This window comes from Rutidosis leptorrhynchoides, chromosome 11 (genome assembly GCF_046630445.1).
Source record: "Rutidosis leptorrhynchoides isolate AG116_Rl617_1_P2 chromosome 11, CSIRO_AGI_Rlap_v1, whole genome shotgun sequence".
Classification (NCBI taxonomy): domain Eukaryota; kingdom Viridiplantae; phylum Streptophyta; class Magnoliopsida; order Asterales; family Asteraceae; genus Rutidosis; species Rutidosis leptorrhynchoides.
This window is the reverse complement of record NC_092343.1, coordinates 28,984,203-28,998,708: the sequence shown is the minus strand read 5'-3', so window position 1 is coordinate 28,998,708 and position 14,506 is coordinate 28,984,203. Positions and strand designations below refer to the sequence as shown.

The 14,506-nt window shown below is 38.2% G+C and overlaps 1 protein-coding gene across 1 annotated transcript; it reads left to right on the top strand.

Annotated features, from left to right (window-relative positions):
* The first annotated feature begins 11,906 nt into the window (after positions 1–11,906).
* LOC139874419 (uncharacterized) lies at positions 11,907–13,877 on the top strand. Its single transcript, XM_071861853.1, has 2 exons — positions 11,907–12,417; positions 12,598–13,877. The coding sequence occupies exons 1-2, from the start codon at positions 11,907–11,909 to the stop codon at positions 13,875–13,877; spliced, it is 1,791 nt and encodes a 596-aa protein (XP_071717954.1).
* Positions 13,878–14,506: the final 629 nt, after the last annotated feature.

The following is a 14,506-nucleotide window of genomic DNA, read 5'->3' as shown; positions in this document are numbered from 1 at the left end:
AATTATGCGTATGTGTATATAATGTATTTATTTGTGTTGCATGAATGTGGTATTGTCGCGGTGTTTAAGACACCACATTCTAGGTAACGAGTAGTATTGTCGCGGTGCTTAAGACACTACTCATGGTATGATTGACGAGTAGTATTGTCGCGGTGTTTAAGACACTACTCATTGTATGATTGACGTGTGGTATTGTCGCGGTGTTTAAGACACCACAGTGTCATGGGAGTGGAATTGTCGCGGTGTTTAAGACACCACTCATTGTTTTGAATGAAGTGTGGATTCGTCGCGGTGTTTAAGACGCCACATTGTCGTAAGGGTGTGTTAGTCGCGGTGTTCAAGACATCACCCGGGGGACTAGTGATTACGCGGTGTGTAAGTAACACTAGTGGATGTTATGAACTCCAACGGTCTTGTAAGTACCGTTTCCCTTGTTCGAATTGGTTAACCAAGGTTATGTGAATTATGTATTGAAGTATTTAATTATGAATCGTATGCTATTGTATTATTAGCTACTTGTGGAATGTGGATATTGGTATATGCATATTATTGTTGCATGATTGTCGAATTATTGATCCCACGTATGAGGTTGTGTAAGTGATGCAAGTAAGTAGATTATATATGTGTATGTATAATTATTGCATTCACTAAGCGTTAAGCTTACCCCTCTCGTTGTTTACCTTTTTACAGGAATTGTTGTGAAGCTAGCTAGTTGATAGACTAGTTGCGTAGGAGCGCTTGGGCTCGATGGGGGTAGCTTTCGGATATGCGGACGCGGATTGGGGATTTGGTAGTCCCCGCGATTATGCTCTTGGTATCGGGTTGGGTTTTAGAGTCCTAACTCGTCTAAATGTAAATTGGGATAGAAACTTGTATTTTGTACGAAAGTCGTAAAACGGCCAATGTGGGCCCCATTTTGTAAAAACTCGTTTAATGATTGGTTCGTGTTAGTTTTATACATATGAATGTGTGGTGAAAAGCGTTTGGTCTAAATATGTCGGGAAGAGGTCTATCTTTTTCGCATTTAAAACATTTTCGGACAGACTGTTTTGGCGCGCCGCGCGGCCATTATGGCGCGCCGCGCCACTTGCTGAATAAATAATAAATTTTTTTTTTTTTTGTCGTATTTTTGGTATAACGAAGTCGGGTTGTTACAAGTGGTATCAGAGCATAGTCTAAGGGAATTAGGTGACCTTGGAATAGGTGCCTAGTCTTAGACATTTGACGGATGTGCGTTATTTGCGGGACTTGTAGGAATACGGGTCGGTTTGAGATTTGTTAGTGCCTTAGAGTAGGTGACTAACTAGGACTTGTGATTATCCAAAGCGTGATTATGTGGGGCCTTATTTCGTGTGTAAATTAGTGCCTTAGATAACTAGTGCCTAATGTAAGTAGGCGAACTTGAATGTTGTTAGTGATAGTCACCTAGGTTGTAGGTTGACTTGTGTTGCGGTGTACTTGTGTATATTAATTATTATATTGTATATATGTGTATATATATATACAGGGATCTAGTTGTGCGGTGTCCTAGGGACGAATCTATTGGAGAGATTCGAATAATTGGCGGTTTTGAGTGATCAAGTTCGCGGTAAGGACGTTGGTCATTCGGGTACTAGGAGTTATCGCGTGTTATTTTGTGTGAATGTTGCGTCAGTCCGGGTAAGGTACTTTGCGTGGACATGTGAAAATGGTAAGGTACGCATTTGTAATAATGACCGATCACCATTATTACGAAAGTGTATCTTGACATCAAGCATGACATGACGAGTACCGAACGGAGGAAACGTGGCATGGTTGGGGTAGATTCGGGATAAATGAGGAATCTTTATTGGTTCCTAGTTGATAGTGTCTCGGGTGATGTGCTTGTAGTCACATCGGGTTCGTTGCGAGTCGAGAAGTGTTACGGTGGATTCGGTTAGTTAAGTGAGTGAGCCAACTCACGAGTTTGGTGCGTGCTTAGTCACCCTAAGTAGTGGGTGCACTGTTGAGATTGTTATTGGATTTAGTTACCCATCGTAACTAGGATGACCGATTTACGTGTGCGTGTGTGCGACGAGGACTTAAATTCCGTAATGGAATACGACAAGTCTAATGATTGTAGTTTGAGTTACACTCGGTAGAGTGTGTGGTTAGAGAATCGCGTTAGGATTCTTGTTGTATGTCGCCTTGGAATTGGCGAATCGATGAATCTTTGGGTCATTAAACTCATGGGAGTGGGACCCGTGTGACGGTGATCATGTAGTGCGTTAGCGTGTTATAGATTATAGGGTAACATTCCTAACGGAATATTCCTTGTTGTAGTGGTTGCGCCGATGTGTGAAAGGGAGTAAGACTTGGTGTTCCCGAGCATCTCTTTAGTGTTAGATGAAAGGTTTCGTTAGGCTATATCGTTTGGCCTTGTGGAAATTGCGGGTAGCATGTGATCGGTAGAAACTTTCTATAAGACAATAAACCGTAAGGTTTTTTCGGGTAGGTATGACTTCGGGTCATTGTTGTGGTGAAATGGGTGACGTCGGGTGTATGAAACCCAAAGATCGAGTTTCTAATTTCGGTAGATTGTGGTGGGAGTCTGCATGACACTGCGTCAGGTGCCTCTTTATACCTGCTAGTGTAATGTCAAACTCCGTTAGTGGTGTGATCACTTTGTGCTTAGGGTGACCGTGAGATGCCCTTGGAAGCAGTGGAGATTACAATAGTGATCGACGTGTGATTGTAATTCGACGGTTATGAAAGTCGAAGTTTAAGAGCATTTTGGTAAATACTTCTTGGGAAGTGACGGATGAGCGAAATCTTGTTGCTCTTAAGTGTTAGACAAGTGGAGACGACCGGTGAGCTGGTGACGGACTTAAGGGTCAGTTAAACCGAAGGATTAGGATGAAGTGTTGATATTGCGGTCGATGCAATTATTGTGTCAGATTGGTCACTCTTCTCCATGAGAGTGAACAATTGTCGGTAAAGGTTCGTTGAGTGAATGGTCTGGTGATCTCGACTGAGATGCACGACTGATTTATCGTAGTGACGTATGCTTAGGCATAGAGACGTATGTGGGACTTGGTGGATTTCGCTTTGCGAACGATTAAGGCAGTCGATTGTGATTTGGGGTATGAAGGCGCGAAGTCGTTGCGTGTACGACATCTCTGGTAATTTTTGTATGACGGCTCTGAGAGCCTAGAGTGAATTTGCAGTGATTCAGTGTTTATGATTAGTGAAGGGAATGATCATGTGTGTTGTGGAATGGCAGTTCCGCGGGATGTTATCATCTTTGCGGTAAGAATGCGGAGCTAAATCCTAAGTGGGGGAGTTTTTACTACCGCCCAAGGAATCTCCGGTGGTGTTAGGTCAAGTGAAGCGTAAGTCTTCTTGTATGAGGTGGTCGTGCAGTACCAAGTGCGGTATGAGACCAAGTGTGAAGCTTGAGATGATGGACGTGGGAGAATGTAACTGTCGTTGCAGGTGCTCTCGTGATATAAACTTGGGTTGGTGCGAAACTTGGATAGTATTGTTGAGTGAGTACGAGTTATGCATGGTGGTGGGTACTGTATTTTCCCTGTCGGGAAACGTGAGTGTGGATATTGTCAGTAGATTATTCCACTTTATGGATGATTGTGAGGTGGGGAGTGCCGGTTCCGATTGTCTCACATAGAGACGCGCGGTTGTTGTTTGTTTGCGAGGGCGTTTTCCCTAGTAATGCGACCCGTTAGTTGTATTATAATGTCAAGACCATCCTTAACGGGCGGTTTAGGTAGAAGGGTTCACCCGGCGTTGGTGAATATTTTTGAAGGTCGCGTGACGAATTGCGAATTGTTGGGGTAATAATTCACCGTTGACAGGATTCTAGTACGCAAATAGTTTCCATGCTAGTACTAGGGGCCGTTTTGTGTGGTCGTGTTGAAGGTTTAGGGGAGAAACTCTGTGTCGAGTGTTGATGTTTCGTCTAACTCATGGTGTATTATCGTCGTCCTGGATTAATCCAGTGGCGGATGGTCGTGTGCGGATTAATTTATGGGAAAGTTGTGCCCCTAGTGTGATTAGTGGGCGATACCGAGATTTCTTCGTTGAAGGAATGTAGCTTGTTGCGAGTTGTAGCCGAGAGAACTCGAAGGAATGTATGGTGTTTTCAATATTTCCTAAGTGGGTAGTTTGAAAATTGGGCGCGTGGGATATCGCTTGTTTCGGTAATGCACGCTAGTGATTAATAGCGTGTGGTGAAACTTAGGATTTATGGAAATCGTTATTGGAATTATTGCGGACATCGAGTTGGATACATGTCAAAAGACAGTAGAGTGTAGGTCCGGATTGGTTAAGTGGCGAAGATCACGAGGACGTGATCGAGTTTAAGTGGGGGAGAGTTGTAAGACCCAAATATTTATTGCTCATAATGTATTTATGGTGTACGATGTGTGTATGAAGTGTACGAAGCATGTACGTGTTGATTGCTCGAACGTCGAAGAAAAACTGGACGTTGTTTGGAGTAACAAGAAGTGTACGTACCTTTTCGACCCCAAATAAAGTTTGAGTTGATGTTTCAAAACCTTACCATTGGAAAGGAAATCTTATTACGTTTCCAACGATATTTGATTCATCGAAAACGGAGCTACGGTCGAAAAGTTATGGCCAAAACGAGTTTCTGAAATCTGACCTGCATAATGGAGCGGCGCTCCACCATTTGGCGCGGCGCGCCGAATGGGTCTGATGCAATTTTCAGCCTTTTTTAAAGGGTAAATGAAGGGTACTTTGGTCTTTTCACTTGGGGCCGGTTTGGGGTCATCAAAACTGATCCAAAACCTTATCCTAACTCATTTCCTCCTCTTTTCTTCACTCTCACACATATCAAACCCTAGAGAGAGAGTGAGTGGTTCTAGAGAGGGAATTGGAGGTTTGGGCAAGAAGAAGAGTGATTCGGGCCGGGTCTCAAGAGTTAAAATTGTTCTCCTCGTTCACGGCTACGTTGTAGTAGTGTTGGTATGTTCTAACTCCGAATCTAATTGTTAAAATTCTTGTTCATATTTAGGGATTGAACTAGTTTGGGTTATAAACCCTATTTCTCATGAATTTGGGGGTTTTACTTTATGTATTGTGTATGTAAACCCGATTATTGTGGGTTTAGGGTTTGAGGATGAATTTGGTCATGGTTTGGGTGTTTAATCACTAGTTGGTAAGTGTGTTAGTGTGTAGAAGTTTATAAGAACATGTTTGTATGACAAATGGGTGTTAACCTTGATTTGGTGTCAAACTAAGTTATGAGGTCAAGAATTGATGAACCGAGTATTTAAAAGCTTGATTAAAGTGTTAATTAGTATTTTGGAAAGTAAATCACTAGCCGTTAGTGATTAAAGATGTTTTTGGGACTTATGTCAAAATGGGTTAACTTTGATGGGTCAAAGTTGGTAATGACACTAGTTTTGGTCAAATGAAATGAGATTTGCAAGTGTTAATTGTGTCGTTAAGCACTAAACACTTATTGAATGTTGAAAGAATTGTAAATGGGTTAAGTTGACCAAGTTTGTAAGTTTAAGCGTTGAAATGGGTCAAAATAGTAATGTTGACCTAGTTTGGGTGAAATGGGTATGAATTACCCTAAGTTGTGTTGATCTAAGTTAGTAGACTTTAAATCACTAGCTTTGGTGATTTGACATGTGTCTTGGCCAATTTAGGACGGTTTTTGTGTAGTCGAGTTATTTAATACAAATTGGGTCATCAAATGCTCAAGTGTAAGTAATGTGGCTAGTTCCACTAGTTCGTGTATTGAAAGTGTACTTAATGTATTAGGTACATTGCTTTGAAGTTCGGAAGTGCATAATCATCATCCTTGTGTCAAGGTGAGTGGAATAATTATGCGTATGTGTATATAATGTATTTATTTGTGTTGCATGAATGTGGTATTGTCGCGGTGTTTAAGACACCACATTCTAGGTAACGAGTAGTATTGTCGCGGTGCTTAAGACACTACTCATGGTATGATTGACGAGTAGTATTGTCGCGGTGTTTAAGACACTACTCATTGTATGATTGACGTGTGGTATTGTCGCGGTGTTTAAGACACCACAGTGTCATGGGAGTGGAATTGTCGCGGTGTTTAAGACACCACTCATTGTTTTGAATGAAGTGTGGATTCGTCGCGGTGTTTAAGACGCCACATTGTCGTAAGGGTGTGTTAGTCGCGGTGTTCAAGACATCACCCGGGGGACTAGTGATTACGCGGTGTGTAAGTAACACTAGTGGATGTTATGAACTCCAACGGTCTTGTAAGTACCGTTTCCCTTGTTCGAATTGGTTAACCAAGGTTATGTGAATTATGTATTGAAGTATTTAATTATGAATCGTATGCTATTGTATTATTAGCTACTTGTGGAATGTGGATATTGGTATATGCATATTATTGTTGCATGATTGTCGAATTATTGATCCCACGTATGAGGTTGTGTAAGTGATGCAAGTAAGTAGATTATATATGTGTATGTATAATTATTGCATTCACTAAGCGTTAAGCTTACCCCTCTCGTAGTTTACCTTTTTACAGGAATTGTTGTGAAGCTAGCTAGTTGATAGACTAGTTGCGTAGGAGCGCTTGGGCTCGATGGGGGTAGCTTTCGGATATGCGGACGCGGATTGGGGATTTGGTAGTCCCCGCGATTATGCTCTTGGTATCGGGTTGGGTTTTAGAGTCCTAACTCGTCTAAATGTAAATTGGGATAGAAACTTGTATTTTGTACGAAAGTCGTAAAACGGCCAATGTGGGCCCCATTTTGTAAAAACTCGTTTAATGATTGGTTCGTGTTAGTTTTATACATATGAATGTGTGGTGAAAAGCGTTTGGTCTAAATATGTCGGGAAGAGGTCTATCTTTTTCGCATTTAAAACATTTTCGGACAGACTGTTTTGGCGCGCCGCGCGGCCATTATGGCGCGCCGCGCCACTTGCTGAATAAATAATAATTTTTTTTTTTTTTTGTCGTATTTTTGGTATAACGAAGTCGGGTTGTTACATATTAAGATATATTAATATATCATAATATCATGATAATATAATAATTTAACATCTCATTAGATATAATAAACAATGGGTTAACAACATTAATTGAGATCGTTAACTTAAAGGTTTCAAAACAACACTTACATGTAACGACTAACGATGACTTAACGACTCAGTTAAAATGTATATACATGTATTGTATTTAGATGTATTAAAATACTTTTGGAAGACTTCAAGACATATATCAAAACACTCATACTTAACGAAAATGGTTACAGTTACTTTCTCATTCTTTTCTTTCATCAAGAATTCTAGTCGTATTCTTACCCGTATTATACACAGCTTCAAAACGTACTTACTATGGGTATATACCAATAGGAACTAGCATGGGATTCTACTCTTGATTATGTCATGTATGACCAATCAATTTTAACTTCTACCATGAGCTAGTCAACTAACTAGAACTCCTTTTAACCCCACTCACCACTCACCAATTACCACTCATCATTCACTCCATTTCACTTCCAATTCTCTTTCTAATTCTCTCTCAACACACACACACTATTATGAACGTATTTTTCCAGTAGTTAATCATCATCTTCATCAAAAATCACTTCAAGAATCAAGCTATAATCATCATAGGAAGAACACTTCAAGAACACTTCAAAAATCCCTTCAAGTTTACTAATTTACTTCCAAGCTTTCTAATCCATTCCAAGTAATCATCTAAGATCAAGAAACCTTTGTTATATACAGTAGGTTATCTTTCTTATTCAAGGTAATATTCATATTCAAACTTTGATTCAATTTCTATAACTATAAACTATCTTAATTCGAGTAAAAATCTTACTTGAACTTGTTTTTGTGTCATGATCCTACTTCAAGAACTTTCAATCCATCCAAGATCCTTTGAAGCTAGATCATTTCTTGTCACTTCTAGTAGGTTTACCTACTAAACTTGAGGTAGTAATGATGTTCATAACATCATTCGATTCATATATATAAAACTATCTTATTCGAAGGTTTAAACTCGTAATCACTAGAACATAGTTTAGTTAATTCTAAACTTGTTCGCAAACAAAAGTTAATCCTTCTAACTTGACTTTTAAAATTAACTAAACACATGTTCTATATCTATATGATATGCTAACTTAATGATTTAAAACCCGGAAACACGAAAAACACTGTAAAACCGGATTTACGCCGTCGTAGTAACACCGCGGGCTGTTTTGGGTTAGTAAATTAAAAACTATGATAAACTTTGATTTAAAAGTTGTTATTCTGAGAAAATAATTTTTATTATGAACATGAAACTATATCCAAAAATTATGGTTAAACTCAAAGTGGAAGTATGTTTTCTAAAATGGTCATCTAGACGTCGTTCTTTCGACTGAAATGACTACCTTTACAAAAACGACTTGTAACTTATTTTTCCGACTATAAACCTATAATTTTTCTGTTTAGATTCATAAAATAGAGTTCAATATGAAACCATAGCAATTTGATTCACTCAAAACGGATTTAAAATGAAGAAGTTATGGGTAAAACAAGATTGGATAATTTTTCTCATTTTAGCTACGTGAAAATTGGTAACAAATCTATTCCAACCATAACTTAATCAACTTGTATTGTATATTATGTAATCTTGAGATACCATAGACACATATACAATGTTTCGACCTATCATGTCGACACATCTATATATATTTCGGAACAACCATAGACACTCTATATGTGAATGTTGGAGTTAGCTATACAGGGTTGAGGTTGATTCCAAAATATATATAGTTTGAGTTGTGATCAATAATGAGATACGTATACACTGGGTCGTGGATTGATTCAAGATAATATTTATCGATTTATTTCTGTACATCTTACTGTGGACAACTAGTTGTAGGTTACTAACGAGGACAGCTGACTTAATAAACTTAAAACATCAAAATATATTAAAAGTGTTGTAAATATATTTTGAACATACTTTAATATATATGTATATATTGTTATAGGTTCGTGAATCAACAGTGGCCAAGTCTTACTTCCTGACGAAGTAAAAATCTGTGAAAGTGAGTTATAGTCCCACTTTTAAAATCTAATATTTTTGGGATGAGAATACATGCAGGTTTTATAAATGATTTACAAAATAGACACAAGTACGTGAAACTACATTCTATGGTTGAATTATCGAAATCGAATATGCCCCTTTTTATTAAGTCTGGTAATCTAAGAATTAGGGAACAAACACCCTAATTGACGCGAATCCTAAAGATAGATCTATTGGGCCTAACAAACCCCATCCAAAGTACCGGATGCTTTAGTACTTCGAAATTTATATCATATCCGAAGGGTGTCCCGGAATGATGGGGATATTCTTATATATGCATCTTGTTAATGTCGGTTACCAGGTGTTCACCATATGAATGATTTTTGTCTCTATGTATGGGATGTGTATTGAAATATGAAATCTTGTGGTTTATTGTTACGATTTGATATATATATAGGTTAAACCTATAACTCACCAACATTTTTGTTGACGTTTAAAGCATGTTTATTCTCAGGTGAATATTAAGAGCTTCCGCTGTTGCATACTAAAATAAGGACAAGATTTTGAGTCCATGTTTGTATGATATTGTGTAAAAACTGCATTCAAGAAACTGATTTCGATGTAACATATTTGTATTGTAAACCATTATGTAATGGTCGTGTGTAAACAGGATATTTTAGATTATCATTATTTGATAATCTACGTAAAGCTTTTTAAAACTTTATCTATGAAATAAAGGTTATGGTTTGTTTTAAAAATGAATGCAGTCTTTGAAAAACGTCTCATATAGAGGTCAAAACCTCGCAACGAAATCAATTAATATGGAACGTTTTTAATCAATAAGAACGGGAAATTTCAGGTAAGTGTCTGCCAGAGTTTTTGAGGGCAATTAACTACACTCCTCCACCACACGTCTCGATGCCATCTACATTTACGTATATCGACTCACCTCAGCAGTCAGGATATTACGGTGACTGTGGTGTATGGGTTTGCATAAACATGGAGCGTGTGTTTTGCCAGCTAACCTACCCTTTCGAGAAAGATACTGCGAAGGTTGCATTAGAATACAGACATAAGATGGGGAAGGCATTCTTTAGATCTCGAATCGAAATACGTAAAAGGTAGATCTAATGTTTGTGTTGGTATTGTATTTTGAACAGGCTCCACTGTAAAAGGTAGCTCTAATGTTTGTGTTGGCATATTAGGTCAGCAGGTTGAACATGCTCCACTGTAATCTTTTGACAGTCACCAAATGACTGGTCGACCACTGGTGTAAAATGTGGTCGACCCTGATGTTGGTCGACCACTTAATAAAAATGACATAGTCGACCACCGTATATGAAGTAGTCGACCACAGTGGAAAATGTGGTCGACCCCTGCTTAAATACACTGTGGTCGACCCTGCTGTGGGTCGACCACTTAATAAAAATGACATAGTCGACCACCATATATGAAGTAGTCGACCACAGTGGACTTTCATGATTAAAAAGGCAACCTAGGTCCCACATTTAGATAACATTTCTTATACTTATTAGCTACGAATAGGAAATCCACCTTTCATGAATTTAATTGGATAACGTAGATCCTTTTATTCCTGTTATCCATTTGTACTTTATAAGTAATGGGATCCCATAAGTAATTCCCATATTTAATAAACACCATACTTGATCGATATTCAAACACACCAGATTCATATTCACAGCAACTTAGTAGTTGAAGTTAACTCTTTGCGCAGTTTGAGGTCATCACTTATTGGTGAGTAATCCCTACTTTTATATGTCTTTACATATTTAGTGATGAGTAAGTTAAAGATATATATTTGTTCAGGAGGTTATTTTGAACATGTCAATAATCATATAGTTTATATGCCACTTAATTGTCCCAGAGTACCTTTGAAACTTACAATCGCGCTAAACAAACCCTTAAATCGTACGCTTTTGTTAAAATATGTGTTAAAAAAATCGGTGTTTCAAAAGATTTAGTTATATCTATGAAATATGTTGTCGATAACTGTGTCTTGGATATCACTGATGATGAAGATGATTTTAATGATTTTATGAATTTCGCCATCTCAAATCAACCCGTTCACATATATCTAGAAGATATTATGAATTCAATGCATGTTTTAGGTCGAAACCTTACTAATCCTAATGATCAGTTCAACCTACAACAACAATACAATAATCGGTTAAACCTACAACATCCGACCAATTATCAGTTCAACCTACAAAATCCTTACAATAATCAGTACAACCTTAATCATCCATCCAATAATCAGTTCAATCTACCTCAGCAACCCAATCAACAGTTCAACCTACATCATCCATACAATAATGAGTTCAACCGACAACAGTCATCCATCAATCAGTTCAACCTACAACAGTCAACCATCAATCAGTACGACCTAGAACACCAAAGTAACAATCAGTTCAACCTACACCACCCATACACTGATCAGAACAACCAACCACATTCATACACAAATAATTCGAACCTACAAAATCAATCTGTAAATCATATCAACTTACAAACTCAAACCACAGATGAAATCAACCAACAAATACAATACACCAATTTGTTGAATGATAAACAACCACCGTTTGAAGGTAACGAAGATCATTACATGGTTGACCTACCTACATCTGATCAAAGCGGATCTGAGCATGATGATATGGAAAATGTGAATCCAATCAAACCAACAAAACACCCTTTTTCTAACTACATAGTTGATGGGGATGATGTTCCTGATAGTGATGATGAATACGAAGATGAATACGTCGACCAAACACAAACTTATGACCAGCCAATTAAGCATAATCCCTAACCAGATGATATATTTTGGAACATGCCACCGTTACTGTCGAACACCCAACCCGAAATGAAACCTAGATCAATGACAATATATGAAACCTCAGATCTAGTTAAATTGAATCAGACTTTCGAAAACAAGGAAGATTTTCTTATGCAATTACGTACAAAGTGTGTTACTGAAGGGTTCCAGATAAAACCAAAGTACTCAGACAAGTCAAGGTATACAGCTACATGCATATCACCAAATTGTTCATGGCAAATTACTGCTAGGTGTATACAAGATAGCAACAACTTTCAAGTACGGAAGTTGAATGATCTACACACGTGCTCAAATACCCAAATTCTTCCGAACAATAAGCATGCCACCAAGAAGGTCCTAGGTAATATACTGAAAGAGGTGATGAAACAAGAAGGTCGTATCTATCGACCGAATGATATAAGGACTGATATGTCGGCGCGATTTAAAATAAGTCTATCATACCACCAAGCATGGAAAGCCAAATGTTACGCAATTGAGATGTTGAGGGGTAGTCTTGAAGATTCCTTTCAAATACTACCTAATTATCTATATAATCTTAGATTGTCTAACCCAGGTAGTGTAACCAACATTCGAACGGACAACAAAGGCAGATTTGTTATGAGTTACATGTCCATTGGTGCAGCGGTATGTTTAATGCTTTCTTTATTTACTTATTAATTCAACTCGTATTTAAAAATAATGTTTCAATACTTTAATATGCAGACACGTTCGTTTGTTAACTATGCATGACCAGTAATCATAGTCGATGGGGCTCATTTAAAAAGTCGTTACTTGGGGACTAACTTGATTGCTGTCGCTATGGATGCTAACAATGGAATCCTTCCATTAGCCTACGGTATTGGAGCAGGAGAGACCACCGATCATTGGACATGGTTTTTTGGTAATCTAAGAGACTCTCTACAGTCTTCGAGGTGTTGTATTGTTAATCTTACCATTATATCTGACAGGGCACTTGCAATAGCTGCTGGCATATCAAACGTATTTCCAGAAGTATTTCATGCACTATGTGCAAGACATTTGTTGGGAAACCTCAAAAGTGTGTCTAAAAGGGTTAAAAGTTACGAGTGGCACTACTGGAAAATGTGCAAAGCGTATAGAAAATCTGATTTTGATCACCACTATGGTATACTAGCACGACGTATCCCAGACAGTACACGTACACTCACTACTGTTAGGTTCAATAGATGGTCTAGACATCATGCAGATCGTGTTAGGTATGCTTACCTAACTTCTAATAGTGCAGATTCAATGAACGCACTGTCAGTTCATGCGAGGAAACTCCCGATTACAATGCTTCTTGAATTCTTTAGAGCTTCAGTTCAACAATGGTTTTGGGAACACCGAAACACTGCCGATGGTTTAACAACCCCTGTCACACCATATGCAGAGCTTAAGCTTGGTAAAAGAAATCGTAAGTCTATTAGTTGGACTGTCAAACCGATATCACAAGTTAAGTTTGAGGTATTGGATATGAAAAAAGGCGGTAAAGTCAATCTACAAGATAAAACTTTCACATGTAAACAATGGCAGTTTTTCGGTATACCCTGTGGACATGTAATGGCAGTAGCAAGGTATTTTGTCCTACGTAACGTTACTACACACGTTCAGAAGTATTTCCACACTGAAACGTACAAGTTGGCATACATGGAAGATATTAACCCGCTAGATCATATTTCTGAATGGATAGATCCAGGACACCTACAAACCGTCCTACCGCCATTGGTTACAAAGCGACAATCGGGTAGACCGAAGAGTACTGCTCGTATACCGTCCCAAGGAGAGGACAAAGACAATTTCAAATCTAAAAGAAAATGCAGTCGTTGCTTGGAATATGGACATACTAGATCAACTTGCACCGCACATTATGATCTTTCTGAAGGTAAAAAAAAGTCCAAGTGTAACTCAAAAACAAAGGCAAAGCCGAAGGGGTTGGTAAAGGGCAAGGGTAAAGGAAAACGAGAAGACTCATGCTCAACACAATTTGGCTCCACTTACAATTTGAGTGATGATTAGCTTCTTCTTTGTGTTTTAAATGTGTTTAACTGCCATGAATGATAGGTATGTGTGTTCGTATGTTTTCTAGCCGTTTAACTGTCGTGTATGTGTTGTGTCTGTAACTTGTGTTATTTGTTGTGTAATCAATAAATGTAGTATGAGATAATATATAATATTTGTTGTTCAAATTAAAGTTTATTTCACTAAATTGGATGGCAGACTACATTGGGACTCATGAAAAATCTTATCTGATATATCTTATCCAATAGAAGTATGAGTTATGCTTAGTCGACCCACTAATCGGTCGCCTACAATGCTAGGATGGTTGAATAGGGTTAGTCGACCCACTTATGGCTAACAAGTCGGTCGACCTTGCAGTCGACCACATCATTGAAGTAGTCGACGAACATCAATGAAGCATGTTGGTCGACTACCTTGAAAACTATAATGGTCGACCGGGTATAGGGGTAGTCGACCCAATGGGTGGTCGACTTAATGGTGTAAATAGACAATTTTTTTCCCGAAAGTGTATTTTGGAAGAAATGTTTTATAAAAAGTGTATTTGGGCGAATTTCCCCCCTTTTTATCTATATTTTTAGGCTGAGAATACATGCGCAACTTTTATAAATGTTTTACGTTTAGACACA